General features: G+C 50.1%; 1 protein-coding gene across 1 annotated transcript; it reads left to right on the forward strand.

The window, feature by feature from the left end:
• The first annotated feature begins 4,904 nt into the window (after window positions 1-4,904).
• Window positions 4,905-14,523, forward strand: LOC144118300 (uncharacterized). The gene is made up of 4 exons (XM_077651270.1): window positions 4,905-5,136; window positions 8,508-8,785; window positions 12,185-12,517; window positions 13,876-14,523. The coding sequence occupies exons 1-4, from the start codon at window positions 4,932-4,934 to the stop codon at window positions 14,242-14,244; spliced, it is 1,185 nt and encodes a 394-aa protein (XP_077507396.1). The 5' UTR covers window positions 4,905-4,931; the 3' UTR covers window positions 14,245-14,523.
• The last annotated feature ends 3,119 nt before the right edge of the window (window positions 14,524-17,642 follow it).

Raw genomic sequence — 17,642 nt, forward strand, 5'->3', positions numbered from 1 at the left:
AAATAGTTTTTCACGTCTAAAATATAAAGCCCGTTATCTTTAATACAGAATATACTCCTGACTGCCTGGCGAAGGTTCCCCACATCGGCATTATAGTACGATACAACTTAAAAAAAAACAGTTAACACTGGGCCACGGTCAGTGGCGTACTGTATTACTCCGCTAGCCAGCCACAAAAGTAAACGAAATTATCATCTTAATGTTTGACTTTATTAAACAAGCCAGATAAGAACATTCTAGAGCTTATAACAGTTTTCCCGTGATTAGCTTATTGTTTAGGCGACAAGAGAAGTTTTAACAACGGCCTACGTTTTTGTTGTGGAGGAATTCTGTGCATCGGTCCTAAATATGGGCGGAGCTTTACTGCAGACTTAAAACCGCACGAGTTTTGCGGACATGATTACAATTTTAGATAACGATTCTGATTACCAAAGGTTCTTGCCCGACGTCATGCCTTTGAAATTGGCACGTTATTTCTCCAATGGCAAGCATTTATTTTCTGTATAATTTCAATGAAATACTTGTAGAGTAGCGGTGCCAGTCCTTGGCAGAAGATATACGAGTGCGTGACAAGGATGCAGCAGTAGCGCTGACGGCGGCTACGACTCTGAGCTTCTAGATCGTGGCGCCTCGCAAGGCACCGCGGAGGCAGCCTGGCGGTTGAATCCGTGGGGCTCCCCTCTTGTCCCCGTGGGCGGCCGGACTTCGCGCGAGGCGAGGCCGGGCGATGGAGATCAGCCGCGTGCCGACGATGTAGCGCGTAGCCACGGCCACCACCAAGACTGCGAACGCAATGCAGGCCCGCCGCATGCTCACGGCGTCCCGCTTGACCGTTGGAAAGACAGCGCCAGGCACGGAAGGCTGCCGCCTGCCGGGCTCGTCACCACTGCAAGGTGACAGTCGTCGCTGCTTTGTTCCACCCGACGCCTCCACCCCTCTGTCGTCCGCGGCCTTGGGGTGGCCATCTTCTACTGAACGACTGCAGCCGTTCCCCGTAGGCGACGACATCTGCGCGCTCGTGTCTGTAGACAGCGGTCGGCAGGTGTGTTTCCAGGGCAGCTGTGCGCTTCTTCTCCGAGCGTGACTCGCGCTGAGTGCGCGCATGCATTTGCGAACGCCATCACCATTATTGTTCATTTTCTTCTTCCAATGAGAACCAGCTTTAATCTGGCGCAAACACTGGGCGTTTCGAGGACAAATTTTGAGGTTACATTTCTTAATTCTAAGAAATATATACATCGCCGTGCTGGTACAATACAGTACAATTTTATACAGCGGAAAGTCTGAGCGCGCGGAATCATCGGACAGTTGTAGAAGAGGTGTCCTTGGTGGCACCGTAGGTCGGGGTGGAGATCTGCCACTGATATATCTGTTCCCCATAGACACTGAGAAAGAGTCAAAAATCGTAAAACAGTAAGAGAGGCAGCATTGGGAACAATGTCGAAGGCGATAACACGCAAAACTAGAAAATTACAGCCTATTTAGCTTACTTGACCAAATTTGAATTTTCACTGGGCCTTAGTGCTGGCCCCCGATGAACTTTTAGGAGCGTTAGCTTTTAATTACTACCTACGTTTGTGAAGGACGCGTATGTCTGTAGTGAAGGTCAAATTGACCAAAACAGTAACGACGTGACGTGACGTAAATCGCGCAAAAATACACGCACTTTCGAGTAGCTTGCAGGCAAAGCAACCTTTCCAGGCCAGGCAGGTAACTCGACGAAATAGCTAAATCTTAATTGTTGGGCTACAGCACCGATCGAAGGCGACAGCATTTTAGAAATTATAAAAACTGATATAGATATTACTTACGGTGGGCTACACGCCTCTCAATAATTAAGTAGGCTAACAGTAACAGTTAAAAATTTTAACTATTCAATATTAGTTCACCGGTCTGCTCGCTAGTCAGCACGTCTTAGCTTTACATTCTGATGTACTGCACCATGGACAGTGCTATGCTAAAAAAAAAGAAACAATCTTCTAACTCAAAAATCCTATTTTTAAAAAATCGCGTAAAATCTTAGATGAAACGCTCTGTATTTATGACGGGCTTGTCTTGAACGTGCGTTCCTTCCCCATTGTGCAAGAAGGCTGCCGACTAGTGACGACTTCTGTATTATATACATGACGGAGGCTGAAACAAGCGAAACAAAGGACCTGCAAGAGCTGTTTAGAGCCCGGAAGCAAATGGCGAGGCAACAAAAAAATTATATCTTTACGTACATTAATTCCTATATTAGCGGGAAGCCGAGACCCGCTTGGTGCTGTCCGAATGCCGCTGACAATAAAGTGCTACATGTTCGGCACAGCGGCTCAGACTCGCTTTAAAGTCACCTTGAGAGCTCTTCGCTGCGCTAATAAGTGACCTCGACCACAGCAAAATTGGACCACGGACGGAAATGCGAGGAAAAGGGAAGGGCGCGAGCAGGACACTGTGACGTCACGGTATCTCTGGCACAGAGACAAAACCGAAGCAATGACGGCCGCGCACTTTTCAGCCGCGCGTGGCGCCAACGGCTGGCCGATGTCAAGTGCAATAAAGAAGTGAAATGAAAAAAAAAAAGATAAGGAAAGAAAGAAGAAGGCGTGCCCAAAACTCTCAGCACAAGGGTGTGCGGGACTCGTTGAGCCGGGGCATTTCTCAATTAGGCCTCTTTAATTGGAGCTGGCGACGACATCCCGACGCGCAGATAGCGCGCCTCGACGAGAGATGGCACCGCTGTGCGCACGCTGCCCCGCGGGAACGAGTGGCCGTTGTAATTGAACCCATCCCGCAGGAGGCCTGTCGCTGTCTGTCTTCATCAGCTGCTCCACGCTGGAAGAGGGGGAGGGGCAGGAGTCGCCTAATTAGCCTGTGATTGGCCTAGAGTGGCCAGCTGCGTTTTTCAAGTGCGCGTCATGATCGCGGTCTCCCAGCGAAACGAAGCGTGCCGTTGCAAAGCCGCAGAACCTGGCGCTCCCATGAGTCGTCACAGGCGTCCGACTCGGAACGAGTGCTGAGACACGTAAAGCGTGCGACACCCTTTGTCAAAAGTCAAGGGCACAAAGGGTTGGGGTTTGGCTACTCTAAGCCGTGCAGCGGAACAACTGTAATAATAATAATAATAATAATAATAATTGGTTTTTTGGGCAAAGGAAATGGCGCAGTATCTGTCTCATATATCGTTGGACACCTGAACCGCGCCGTAAGGGAAGGGAGAAGGGAGGGAGTGAAAGAAGAAAGGAAGAAGGAGGTGCCGTAGTGGAGGGCTCCGGAATAATTTCGACCACCTGGGGATCTTTAACGTGCACTGACATCGCACAGCACACGGGCGCCTTAGCGTTTTTCCTCCATAAAAACGCAGCCGCCGCGGTCGGGTTCGAACCCGGGAACTTCGGATCAGTAGTCGAGCGCTCTAACCACTGAGCCACCGCGGCGGGGCTGTAACTAATCGATGATCCTGTGTTTTACATTTTGCAGCTATTTCCAGTTATAGCCAGTTCATAAAGAAAAAAAAATACAGGCTTGCACTTAAGTCTGCTTAAGAGAGGAAATGTGCAAGCATTTCCCTTTCCTCTCTTCCTCCACTTTCACTTTTATTTTTGTTTGAAATTTTGTTGTTTTTATTTTCATTTTCTTTGATTTTTAATTAATTTTTATACTAAGTAAGCATTATCACGCATTTTCGTCGTTTTTCATCGAATCAGTCACACAAAACCCGCTTCAAACTCACCATTTATTTTCATTATTTCAATTTAATTAACTAATTACAATTCATCAACCAAACTTTTCCCATTTCAAAATCTACTCAACTGTGCAATCAGGGAAGAGAAGAAGGTGGGGGTGATAGGAAAAGGAGAAATATGCACCGTAGTGGAAGGCTTTGGATTAATTTCGGCCGCCCAAGGTTGCTTAACGCCTGTGCTGACATTGCACAGTGCACGCACAGAATTTGCATACCACCCCAATCGAAACGCTGCTGCCGTGGCTGGGATTTGATTCCGCCCACTTAGGAAGGAAAGGGATAAACGAGGGAGTGAAAGAAGAAAGGAAGAGAGAGGTGCCGTAGTGGAGGGCTCCGCAATAATTTCGAACACCTGGGGATCTTTGACGTGCACTGATATCGCACAGCACACGGGCGCCTTATCGTTTTGCCTCCATAAGAACGCAGCCGCCGCGGTCGGGTTCCAACCCAGGAACTCCGGGTCCGTAGCCGAGCGCACTAACCTCTGAGCCACCGCGGCGGGTCTTTCTTCCCACTCGACCGATTGCCGGTGGCGCCACTCAGTGCCGTCACACGCATGCGCAGTAGGCTGAAGCGCAGGTGCATTGTATGCTGGCGCCTTGCGGATGAGCAGTGCATTATCGTATACTAGACCAACCACTAGTATTTCTAATAATTAATCACAAATATACTAATGAACAAATTAAACAAATATTAAGTACAAATTAAATAATTTAACACATCAAATTTACTAATTAGTAATTAATAATTGCCAAATTACTCTAATGATTTTTACTCTCTTTACTTATTACACTTTTTCCTCCATCTTTTCCCTCTCACACTGTGTTCAGGTGTCCACTTAGAGTGAGGCTACGGTATAGTGAGGCAGTACTGCGCCTTTAATTTCCTCATAACCATTGTTTTTAATTGTCGCTCATTTTTTTTTCTCTTATCACGACCTCCTCGTCCTCGCCCGTGCTTCTGCAGTGCCGTGGCTGCGCCGAACGCGTGTTCGAGTCCTCGCGCGCCGCGTCCGCGTGGAGCTGGAGCATAGGAAAAAATCGGCGCTTTGTCTTCACGATTGCGGACACGCCACGAGGCGCCACGTTTTCGCCCGTTCCACGAGGCAGCGGCTACGTTCCAGCCTTCGAAGCAGCGGCGGCGCGGGCGACAATCGTCTTTCGGGATCGAGAATCGACAGCGGCAAGGCAGTGGCTTCTGGGGAACCATGGACTCCGCGGGCGGCTCCACAAGTGGCGGCGGTCAGCGCAGCAACAACCAGAGCTGGACGAACGAGAAGGAGGCTCGACTGATCAGCCTGTACGGAATGTACCGCCTACTGTGGGACAACCGTCACCCCGAGTACTACAAGAAGGACAGTCGCGAACAAGCCATCAACGCCATCGCTCAGGGCTTGGACAACGAGTTTAATGGTGAGCTTTCCGACGTTTCGGCGTCGTTCTATTTCCTTCTGAAGAGATAGCGTGTTGTGGGAGGACGTTGCTTCTTGCTTTTTTTCTTCCTTGTCTTGGTCTAAAGGAGTAGCACATTTGAGACAAGCGTTTTGTTAGAGTGTAGCGATCTGTAGATGCATCCTGCGTTCTGTCCTCAGGGGTAAATTTTCTGGGTCACTGCGGTGACCGCCGGACGCGGCGGGATCGCGAGCGCGTGAGAGCAGCACGCCTTCTGATACCGTCTTCTCGCGCTTCTAGCTTCCATTTCAACTTTACAGACTCCTTTGAGCCATTTTCGCATTTATAGCTTTCATTTCAAGGTCACAAAACATTTCCAATTGAGGCTTATGGTATGACTAAGCCTAACGCGGGAAAAAGTCTACCCATAGGGCAGTAAGGTCCTGCGCTTTAAGCTAGGGCAGTTTATTACGGCCTTTTCTTTCCGCAGGTTGTTTTCGACAGCGTTTTATTTTTATGGCGCCTCATTCATTGAGATACATGGATGCCAGTACAGCTTTTTTTTTTGTTTGGCGCCGCGCCCGCGTTGCTCTCGCTTTCCGGACTGCACGGCGTTAGGGTAGTTGTTCGCGACGGCATCGCGAGCGTGACACGCGACTCCGCAGCTTCCTAGCCGCCGCGGTGGCTCAGTGGTTAGAGCGCTCGGCTACTGATCCGTAGTATGCCTAAAAGAACGTCTTCTTGGGCGAGTCGGTCACAATTTATCTTTGGTACTAGGCGCGAACACACACAGAACACAAGGAAGGGAACGCGAGAAACCGCCGTAGTACGCTGTTTCAAACCCAACCGCGGCGGCAGCGTTTCGATGGAGGCGAAACTCAAAGGCGCCTGTGTGCTTTGCGATGGCAGTGCACGTTAAAGATCTTCTCCAGGTGGTCGAATTATACCGGAAACCTCTACTACGGCACCTCTCTCTCTCTTACTCTCTTTATTTCTTTCTTTCTTTCTCTCTCCCCTTACGGCGTGGTTCAGGTGTCCGCCGAGATGTGTGACAGACACTGCGCATTTTCTTTCCCTGAAAATAAATTTTCAATTTTGGCGCAGCTTCGAGCGCGTTTCGCGGTCTGCTTTTTCGAGGAAACATGAAAAAAAATTAGCTGAGCATTACCAGGATATACAAACCGAAATACGTCGGCGTTCACAGAGTTCATTAGCGTTGGCAATGTTCTGGAAGGCGATGGCTTTGAGCAAAGGAAGGGCGCACCCCTGGATATGCGGACGCCTTATTCGTGCTTTGATACATGTGGCGGTGGTGAGAGAGAGAGATGGCCTGAGTGCATTAGCGCTGACAGCGTTTTAGCTGACATACGGCACTGCAGCAATTTCCCCGGTCTCCAAGAATCGCATCCTGGGCCACGTCCTTCACTCCCACGGCGCGCATGGCAACGCCATCCACACTCTCCAGACACAAGCCCAGCAAGCCACCCGTCTCATTCGGCGCGTGGCGAACCGGCGCGGGTCTGCGAGAGCGGAACACCCTCCTCCTCACCCAAGCCTACATCACAAGTCGCATGGCGTACTCATTCCCCTACCTCCACCTAAAACATAAGGAGCGAGACCGCATCAACCCGCTCCTCAGGAGCTGCACGAAGGTCGCCCTCCGCCTACCCCCCAGCACCTCTACTACACGGCTGCTTAACCTCGGTACCCACAAAACGTTTGAGGAGCTTGCAGAAGCCACTATAATAGCGCAGTAAAGGAAATAAAGGAAATAGCGTAGTATCTGTTTCCCTGTAAAGGAAATAGCACAGTATCTGTTTCGCATGTTGGCGGACAGTTGAATCGCGCCTTTAGGGAAGGGATAAAGGAGGGACTAAGATAAAAAAGGAAGTAAGAGGTGTCGTAGTGGAGGGTTCCTGAATAATTTCTACCACCTGGGGATCTTTAACGTGCATTGACATATCACAGCACACTCAATTTTCAAATTTTCGGAGGTAAGCGACCCAATTTCGCGACCAGTTTCATTCTGAGACTAGCTGAAGCTTGTCTTACTCCAGACCACACAGATTCAGAGGCAGCGAAATTCGGCAAAGCTCACTTCGTCAAATTTCCTGTAGTCTGTACCATATTTGGGCGTGGACCATGTTGTGAAAGTGCCATACTCCCTCTCGGGAACCTGCCATTAACTCTCTCGCAGTAACTCTCTCACTCATGGTGAACACCCAACCTGCGCCACGAGGAAAGGAGTGAAAGACGAATTGAAAGGAGGGAGGAAGAGAGCAACGGCCAAGGAGGCTTCGGGTTTTTTTGATAATTAATAATAATTGGTTTTTGGGGAAAGGAGATGGCGCAGTATCTGTCTCATATATCGTTGGACACCTGAACCGCGCCGTAAGGGAAGGGATAAGGAAGGGAGTGAAAGAAGAAAGGATGAAGGAGGTGCCGTAGTGGAGGGCTCCGGAATAATTTCGACCACCTGGGGACGACCACGGCACCCCTTTCATCCTTTCTTCTTTCACTCCCTCCTTTATCTCTTCCCTTACGGCGCGGTTCAGGTGTCCAACGATATATGAGACAGGTACTGCGCCATTTCCTTTCCTCAAAAACCAATTATTATGTTTACAATCGCATCGAGCGTTGTGAACACAGTGTTGTAACATGACCGGTTAATAGGGTTTTGTGTGCACCGCGCGTGCTGCACAGGCGGCGGCACACTAGCCGCAATACTAGAGGCGGGATAGTTGGTGACTAGTAGCAGAATGCATCTTGGAACCGCGCAAAACGACAAGGGACGAGGAAAAGAATCCAACAGGACAGAGCGTGGAAATTCAACTGGTTTATTACAATGGTGCGTCTGACTTATATAATCATCGCAATCACACAGTAACCTGACAAGCGATCATCACGTAACACTGGCACGTGTACGGGGCATCATGCTGTCCAGATATGAAAACTCTTTATCAGACAAGTTTACCGAGGTTTTGCTGACACACGAGCCGGGTTCCTTCTTACTAGGGTAGGCCTCTTACACTTCTCTACTTAGTTTAGACGCGAATTTTTTCAAGATTGTGGTCTCGCGGAACCGAGGAGTGCAACCACGGCAATGGCGACAATCTCGGGGGAGGGTATGTGGCCGACCATTCGTGGCCTCCATGTCATGCTTGGCGGCGATTTCCGCTGCCCAGGTCGTAAGCTGTAGTTGAATATGGGAGTCGCAGCCGCAAACCGACCAAGCGCATTTCATACGTTCGAGGCTCTTCGGGTGTCCCGCTTCTCATCTACCTGCATCGGATGTCACTTCAGCAGCGACAAACTGTGAGAGGCAGTGGGTACAATCGCGGTGACCAGCGCACGTCGACAACTGTCTTTCTGCCTTTTCCTTTTCCTCCCAGTGGTGAACGTGAAGGACAAGATCAAGTCCCTGCGCGACTACTTTGTGAAGGAGCTGAGGAAGGAGGCTGCGTCGAGGAAGTCGCCGGCCTTGCGCCCTTACGTCTCCCGCTGGGAGCACTTCCGCTCGTGGGACTTCCTGCGCAGTGTCATCTGCTGCGACCCGAACGTGCAGTCGCCGCCCACCGTCGACCTGCCGTCGGGACCCCTCGACGGGCTGCACTGCGTGATCGACGCCATGCTGCCCACACTTGTGCGTCCACGGGCGTCGCGTCGAACTGTGAGTGTGCGCTTTGTCGTATCGGTTCATTCTGCGGTCACGCTGCCGCTTTGGCTGCATTGGCGACCTGTCCTTCAGCACCGTAGTCACCGCTGTGGTTCTGACACGGAACTTTGAGGGGCCCTTGGCCAACCTCGGCTCCTCTCGGGTGAAATTCTTGGAAAAGGGCCTTTATCCAACCTAACCGAGAGGGGCGAGGTTGGTCAAAGGCCGTTTTCCAAGCATTTCACCCGAGAGGAGCCGATCAACAGGCCGGGGGAAATCTTGTACCCATTTGAAATTCGGTGGGTGCCTAGAGGCACTGAGGATCGAATCCAGCACCTCCAGAATAAGAGGCAGATGTTCTACCACAAGCGCTATGATACTGGCGTTTTGCTACTGGCCTTCAGTTACTGGCGTTGTGCTAATGGCGCTTTGTGAGGTCGCGGGTTCAGTCTAGGACGCGGCGACGGCCTTTCGGTGGAGGGATAACCGTTGCAAAACTGCCTGTCTACTGAGTTTTTGGTGCCTGTCATAGAACTCACGTAGTTGAAATCTTCTAGGCACTCCCTCCTTTTTGGCACGGAAGAAAGCCATTAATTAGTCTTTTAATCAAGCTAATGACGGATTTGTTCATAGCGCAACACATAGAACATAAAGTTAGAAGGAATAAGCGCTTGTCCCGTCTACCTTTATGGGCTGTGTGTTGCAATATGAAGTAATCCGTCTTTCATCATGAGCCGATTAGCCATAGAGCAAACGCTGTTTTTATCAAGCTAGTTGAGAAACTCGGTGTTAAGATCAAGCAGTAATTTTTGTAGCGTGTTTTTATTCGTCATGTTGTGGCCGTACACAATCATTTCCCACCCTAAACTACACCACCATTGAAAAAAACGTCACTCCGATATGGTTTCCTTGATTTTATTTTTTTTTGGTTCCTCCGGTGTGCATACATAGCCGTGCCTCGTTAGTATGGTCCCTTTAGTTCCCAAGAAAAAGTGTCTAAAAATCGAGTCGACCGTAAGAACGAATAACGAAGAAACAAAAAGAAATGTTATGAAAAAAAAACGCTTCATGATTACGGAGTGCTTCTGTGCATACGGCTGGCATGAAGTCGAAATTAGGCAATCTTGGAAGCTCGAGGTGCATTGCTCTGGTTGCGAGTATCTTCAAAATCGTGGTTGTAGGTTGAAGCCCGTTTGAAGCACCTAGCGGTTCATAAGACGCGTGATGACGCTTCTTGGTGTGATGAAGTGCCTCTTATTGAAACACGCACGCACGCACGCACGCACGCACACGGGCACACGCACACACTGGAGGCCATTACAGCGGCATTTCCCTTTCGCATTGCATTTTCTAGTTGTTCTGCATTCAAAATGCAAGAGGCGGGACATCTGGTAGAGGCGCTCGGGATTCTGTTCTCATCGCTCTCCGTATTAACGGGACAAAACTACATGAGTACTATTCGGCTCCGTGCATTTTCACCCGGTCCATTGTCTGTAAAACGCGTCTTTGTATTAACGAGGCGTGCATGCTTTGAAAAAGCTTGGTCCGCAGAAAAACCCCATCATAATTCGAGTCGTCAGTATTAACAGGGACGAATTAATGGGGTACATCCGTTCATCTCCTTACCCATGTTGTGCTAGAGAGGTAATTTACAGGTGCATGTCATAGGTTTTAAGTATGCTAGGGACGAGGTTGTCTGGTGTACTGACAGTCGTTGACAGCACCATTTAATTCAAATTTCTTATGGCTGACAGGACAGTTGTAAATTTTCCGTCCCCAGGGGACGGCAAATTCAAAAATTAAACTTTGTGGGAGGCCACACGGCGATGCCTCGATGCAAAGCTACAAAGCTCTATAATCCATCTGGCGTCTAAGGCTGTGGCAAAGTTCATCCACTAGTCCTTAGCGTGCGATGGGGGACACCCTCCGGTGGCCTGCGTGCATTCTGCGAGGTGTGAACGCCCACCATTTTTGGTGGAAATAAAGGTTTCCTCTCTGCTTTCTATGGGCGTCAGTTCTGGAAAACGGTTGCCCGTGGGCGTCTGTACAACTGGGAAGATTGTAGCGCCCTAAAGCTTCATAGTATATTCTGTCGCGCTCAGTGTGGCTTTCAACGCAAGGAAATGTGCGAAGCCTCCTTGGCGAAGTTGTGCGACGCAAGCAGCGCAGGAAAGTTATCCATGTAGCTGCAGATCGAAACACCAGGGTTGGCTGCAGTGTCTCGGTCTGTTTATAGAGCTGCCCATCAAGCTCCACCTATCGCAAACGACAGCATGCAATCAACGCCGGCGCATGGTAGCTAACAGAGTTTACTGGACGCCTTCTGCGCATGCGCGGTGGCAGGGGCGGGGCCAGCCGGGGCCACTACGCGTGCGCGGCCGGCGTCTGGTAGTCCCGCGTACGTCTACTGTAGCATGCCTCCTCTGTGCTTAAACTAGAGAGATTTAGCATAGCGGAGAAGTATAAACCGGAGAACTAGGAGCTGCCTGCGCTCGGCCGCGCCCTTGCCACACCGGTAACACGGTATGCGCCTCTTCTAGTACGTCTCCGTTATGGTAAATCTGTCCATTGTTTAATAATGAACGCCGTAGTACGCATTCGCTGCTTGATCTTTCTCCTCTGTAGTGTAAACCAAGACAGACATTAGGCTACAAGTGGAACAACAAGAGCAAAAACTAGGATCTGATATGGCACAAGCGAAAGCCCCGCAGGAGCTTGCCCCATCAACGTCGTAGCCTAGACAGTGACACCTTAGACCATATACATCCGGTCACGTGACCAGCGCCGTCGACGCGACCGTGCAGCCATTGCGACCGCTGTAACAGCCCAGGCTGCCACAAAATCTGCAGCCTTAGACTTTGCTGGTGGTCAGCAGCACAGCGACAGCTTTCTCTGAGCTCAGCACGCAGTACAGCGTAAACACATGGTACCCATGCATTCTATTCAATTCTTATTATGTGTCGTGACGAGTTGGCTCGTGGTGGTGCAGATAGAGAAAAGCGCGTGGTAAAAAAAAAAGGGGGGGGGGGGTTGAATTCGAATGCGTCTGAATTCATATTGTTCCTGCGCTGATGGCTAGGGGGTCATGGCTCCAGTACAGCTATTAAACGAGCATGAGCAATGGCAGGAAGAAATATTTCAAAAAATGTATTGAAAGTCGTCATTGATCCACTATAGTCGTTCCGATCCTGTCAACGAGCTTGTACCTCACGCGTGTCTGAAAAAAACGAATCTATTCATACACTCGTGAATGAATGAACGTATGCACGGGTTATTGAAAGAATGAATGAATTAATGAATGCACGCACGGGTTGTTGAATGATTGAAACAGAGCTCAAGGTTTGCAGACTTAATGAGGTCTAATATCTGCGTCCTCTTGGTGTGGACTGACGTTGCACAATGGCGCAAGCGCAGGGTGTCAAGCGGGAACGCGAGGAGGTGTATCCGGGGTTCTTCGATGCCGAAGGACCGGACGTGATCCTCCCTTCGTCTCCCGAGTGCTCGTCGGATGAGGACGAGGTGCGGCCGAGCTCGAGGAAGACCGGATCCTCGTCGCCGCCTCCTCCGCCGGTGCCGCAGGCGTCCGGTAGTAGCGGACTTGCACCTCAGGACCACGCCTTGGCCCGACCGCAACCCAAGACTGAGCAAAGATCTTCGCCTTCCCCCCCTTCCTACCCCGCTCGTGACAGCATAATGTCACCGAATCCTCCGCCGCCCAAAAGAGCGCGCCTGTCCACGAGTCCCGAGGTAACTTCACTACAGTTCTGCGTTAGTTACCTTCAGATGTCCTTTTCTTCACAGTGCTGTGGTGTTTGAAACGCACACCGCAGTCATGTCTGTACAATGATTTGATTCTGACAGGCGTACAGTTAAGCCTTGTGACAGAACGGCCTGTAACGAAGAGATATGAAGAAGAAAACTGTGTTCCGTGAAAGCCTAGCTCGTTTAACCATGCACATTTTTTTGCCTTGTTTTGACGAAGTGAAATGTTCCTGCCTATAAGTGCAAGGAACCCTTTTCTTTTCTTAGAACCAAAGTTAAAACACAACCGCCCACCCGGTGTTGGGATTTGCCTTGAAATTGTGCGACCGTGTTCAGCGCTCATCTGGGGCGGCATTTCAGAACTCCCACTTTTTCAGCTGAGTGGAGGCTTTCAAAACTGAGGGCTGCAATTTTGAGTCAATGTTGACGTCGTAATATGTCGTGACTAAAAGAATCCTGCAGTGCGCTGCAGCCTAAAGAAAAAGTTGCTGGTGCTTCTGAGCCGCGCGGTGCAGACTTTAGCGTCTCGCAGAGAGAACCGAATAATGATTCTCTCGCCGAAACTGCTGTCTCCTTCGCGCGAAAATTTCACGCAGATTTAGCAGTCCGTTTACATTATACTACGCTTTAAAGAAGCACTTGCCTGATACTGTGAGAGTATGCTTTGCATGCGCCAGCTCCACACCAAGAAAGACTCTTTCCCAACAGCTGCACAAGCAGCGCCCTTTTTTTTTCATCTTCGGCAGAAGGACGAAAGCAGACGACGCGAGACGCGAAGCGAGAAGTGCTCTCCATCCCCCGGGAAGCGAGAGATGGCGCTGCCGATACAGCTATTGGGGAAAACTTTTTTTTTTTTGGTGCGGAATTGCTGAGGATGAGATTAAGAGAGGGAGCTGACTCCAGCTCTCACAGGACAGGATTAATTGGAGGCATAAGGGAAAGGCTTTTGTCTTGCATTGGATGTAGCTAGGCTGATTATCACCGCTGCATATAATGCGGACTTACGATTATTTTTCATATTCAGTCATATGTGAAGAAGAGATAATTCTCTTTCGAGTTTCTGGAATCAGAGTATTGGTTTGTGCTGTGTAAACTTATTTATGTACCAACTGGCTTCGCTACTTTGTGTAATGCATGCACTCTGGATCATTTCTTTTTGGAAGTTTTCACGAGTTGGTTCCCTGCGAAACGCTCGAGGACATCACTTAACCGAGTGCTTGTTTTCCGTTGCCAGCTATACATACCTGATGCCATGGCCAGATTGCGCGGTGTGAGTACCAGCATGGTCACAATCCTCCTGACATTCGCCCTGCCTTCCTCTTTTTTCGTATTTCTCTCCGCAGCGACCACAGGAGAACCACCTAGGCGCCACGCCCTCGAGTTTCGTTGGTGGTCAGCCGCCCAGACCGAAGAGCTCGCCTGTCCCGTCGCCAGTGGCCACCTGCACCGATTTCGTCCCCGTCGGCACAGAGTCCAGGAACCCGATTTGGTTTACGGGCGGCAACGGCGGAGGCGGCGGCGGCCCGGCTCCATTGGATCCTGAGCTTCCGTACCATGACGAGGAGGAGCTATTCTGCCGACAAGTGCTCATGGAGCTACGCCAAATGGAGAGGTACCGCCGAGCCATGGCCAAGTTGCGCATCAGGCAGGTGCTGTTCCAGACCAAGTACTGGGCCCTGCATGCCCCAGTTCGTGGCCAAAGGGGTAACTGAAATCACGGCGGGCCTGTCAAGCCGCTGAAAAAAATCACCAGGTGAATCAACGCTCGCCACTGACGCCTTCCTTCAAACCTGAGATGTGTGTGACGTTGATCGCCACAGAGTGGTCTGCCTGTGAAAAAGAGCCGGAAGCGAAGCTGCAGAGAAACTTTTTTTTTCATGTCTCTTCTTTTTGTTTTTATGTCACTTGCGTGCACGCTGTACGCTTTTCGTACTGCAACCCTCTTGCCTCGGCTGTGTTGTTTTTGCACTCTAGCAGAATAAATCTTGAAGGAGTGCCCTTTGGTTTATTTGTTGTTTCTTTCCAGCCTTGCCCAAAATACGACAAAACATATTGCCGTTCTGTCGCGACGATAGATTTTTCTGTGCATTGCAAAGTCTCCTGTTGTTACGAAAGACCTGGCCTGGCTCTAAGGCAAGTGGCTGCGCAATACTACAGCAAGGTTTCTTGTTACTAGGCCACTGTCCCAAAACATTTTGTGATGGGGTTTTCTGTCCCGAAGAGTTCGATTGGTGGAAGTTTCGTTTTGAATACTGTTAGCACACCGCGGTGACTTTGTTCCCGACAGTCGTGGACACACAGAAAAAAAAAGAGAAACTTAAGTTTCGTCTTAAGGGTATGGCGGGATTGCGTAATGGGTTAATACTCATATTTGCAGGTCGTTCTCTGCTTTACATTTATAGATCCCTGGGAGTCCTCATACCAATCCTGGTGCAGCGGTTTAGCGATGTGCCACTGCCCTGCGATGGGATTTGTGCGGCCCAGTTTGCTCTTCCCGAGCGATCAATCATTAATTCAGCTGCCACTGGTGTGCAGTTTGTTCATCCACCGATGGGAACGTTGTGATGACGCCTCAAAGTCACGTGGCCTAGGTGGCCCGCACTCCTCCTACGTTGCTCTCTAGGGACCACCTGCAAGAGCCATGCCCGTGGTTTTGTCCTCACTACGCCCACGTGCGAAATGTCGTTCTATAAACGGGCGAAAACAGAATTGCATGACCAGCGCCTCAAAGGCAACCGCATGAAAAGACACGGCACCAGCAGCGCACGTCCATCGCCGCCGCGCGGTTGCTCGCGTGATTCCGACGCCGATGGCTCTGGGGAGCGGGGACGGAGGTGCGCGCCGGCGACGCGGTCTTGCTTGGGGTTTACCCACCGGAATGGTGCTTCCACACTAATAGTTTCAGAATGAGCCTTACTCGGGACGTTTTTTTGTCCAGTAAGTAACGTTCAAAGAGTTGTCTGTAAATTCTCTCGAAAACATCGGGCGTTGGAAGGACAGTTTGGTGCATGACTCCCGTTTCTGATTTCTTTTATTCACCCGTACCTTAGCTTACATATAAGCACGGAAATATGTACTACTTAGATTGAATATTCTGCTCATTCGTTTTGAAAGCGCGAGCTGCGTTCTAGAAAGGAGACACACCAAGATGCGCCCTGCATGGTGTTTGGTGCACTCTGAAAGGAAAACCGAGTTTTTCTTGCTGAACGTTTTGCTCTGCGTGTTCCCGAGCTTCCTCCGCAACGTCACTTGTGCTCCATGAGGGCAAGATACAAATGCAAACATTTCTTCATAATCCCTTGTCTTTGCTTTCTGGAAGGTGCAGTTGCACTTTTCATCGTGCATTTATCATAATTAACAGGACTTCCTCGTGCAGCCACTGTATTGGATTAGGTGCATCTCATTTATTATTGGGGAAAGTGAAGCGAATAAAATGAAACTGAAATTGCATCCTGGGGATCTTTAACGTGCACTGACATCGCACAGCACACGGGCGCCTTAGCGTTTTTCTTCCATAAAAACGCAGCCGCCGCGGTCGGGTTCGAACCCGGGAACTCCGGATCAGTAGCGCTCGACTACTGATCCGGAAATCCCGGGTAAGAACCCGACCGCCTCGGCTGCGTTTTTATGGAGGAAAAACGCTAAGGCGCCCGTGTGCTGTGCGATGTCAGTGCACGTTAAAGATCCCCAGGTGGTGGAAATTATTCCGGAGCCCTCCACTACGGCACCTCTCTCTTCCTTTCTTCTTTCACTCCCTCCTTTACCCTTCCCTTACGGCGCGGTTCAGGTGTCCAACGATATATGAGACAGATACTGCGCCATTTCCTTTCCCCCTAAACACCAATTATTATTATTATTAAAATGAAAACGAAACAGCCCAGACGTTTTTTTATCTGGCTTTGACCGCGGGAACTCGGAAAGCTAAACACACACACACACACACACACACACACACACACACACACACACACACACACACACACACACACACACACACACACACACACACACACACACACACACACACACACACACACACACACACACACACACACACACACACACACACACACACACACACACACACACACACACACACACACACACACACACACACACACACACACACACACACACACACACACACACACACACACACACACACACACACACACACACACACACACACACACACACACACACACACACACACACACACACACACACACACACACACACACACACACACACACACACACACACACACACACACACACACACACACACACACACACACACACACACACACACACACACACACACACACACACACACACACACACACACACACACACACACACACACACACACACACACACACACACACACACACACACACACACACACACACACACACACACACACACACACACACACACACACACACACACACACACACACACACACACACACACACACACACACACACACACACACACACACACACACACACACACACACACACACACACACACACACACACACACACACACACACACACACACACACACACACACACACACACACACACACACACACACACACACACACACACACACACACACACACACACACACACACACACACACACACACACACACACACACACACACACACACACACACACACACACACACACACACACACACACACACACACACACACACACACACACACACACACACACACACACACACACACACACACACACACACACACACACACACACACACACACACACACACACACACACACACACACACACACACACACACACACACACACACACACACACACACACACACACACACACACACACACACACACACACACACGCACGCACGCACGCACGCACGCACGTTCGCACGCGGACGGACGGACGGACGGACGGACGGACGGACGGACGCTCCGGAGTCAAAGAACAGAAGAGGCTAATGGCGTACAACCCGGACCGTCCTTGAATGTCCAACTGCTTTCATTTAATCCACGTAAATACAGCCAGGGATGTATCGTAAAGGCTGTCGTCTTTTTTAATCTCTGCTGCCCGAGC

Source organism: Amblyomma americanum, chromosome 2, assembly GCF_052857255.1.
Source record: "Amblyomma americanum isolate KBUSLIRL-KWMA chromosome 2, ASM5285725v1, whole genome shotgun sequence".
NCBI lineage: Eukaryota > Metazoa > Arthropoda > Arachnida > Ixodida > Ixodidae > Amblyomma > Amblyomma americanum.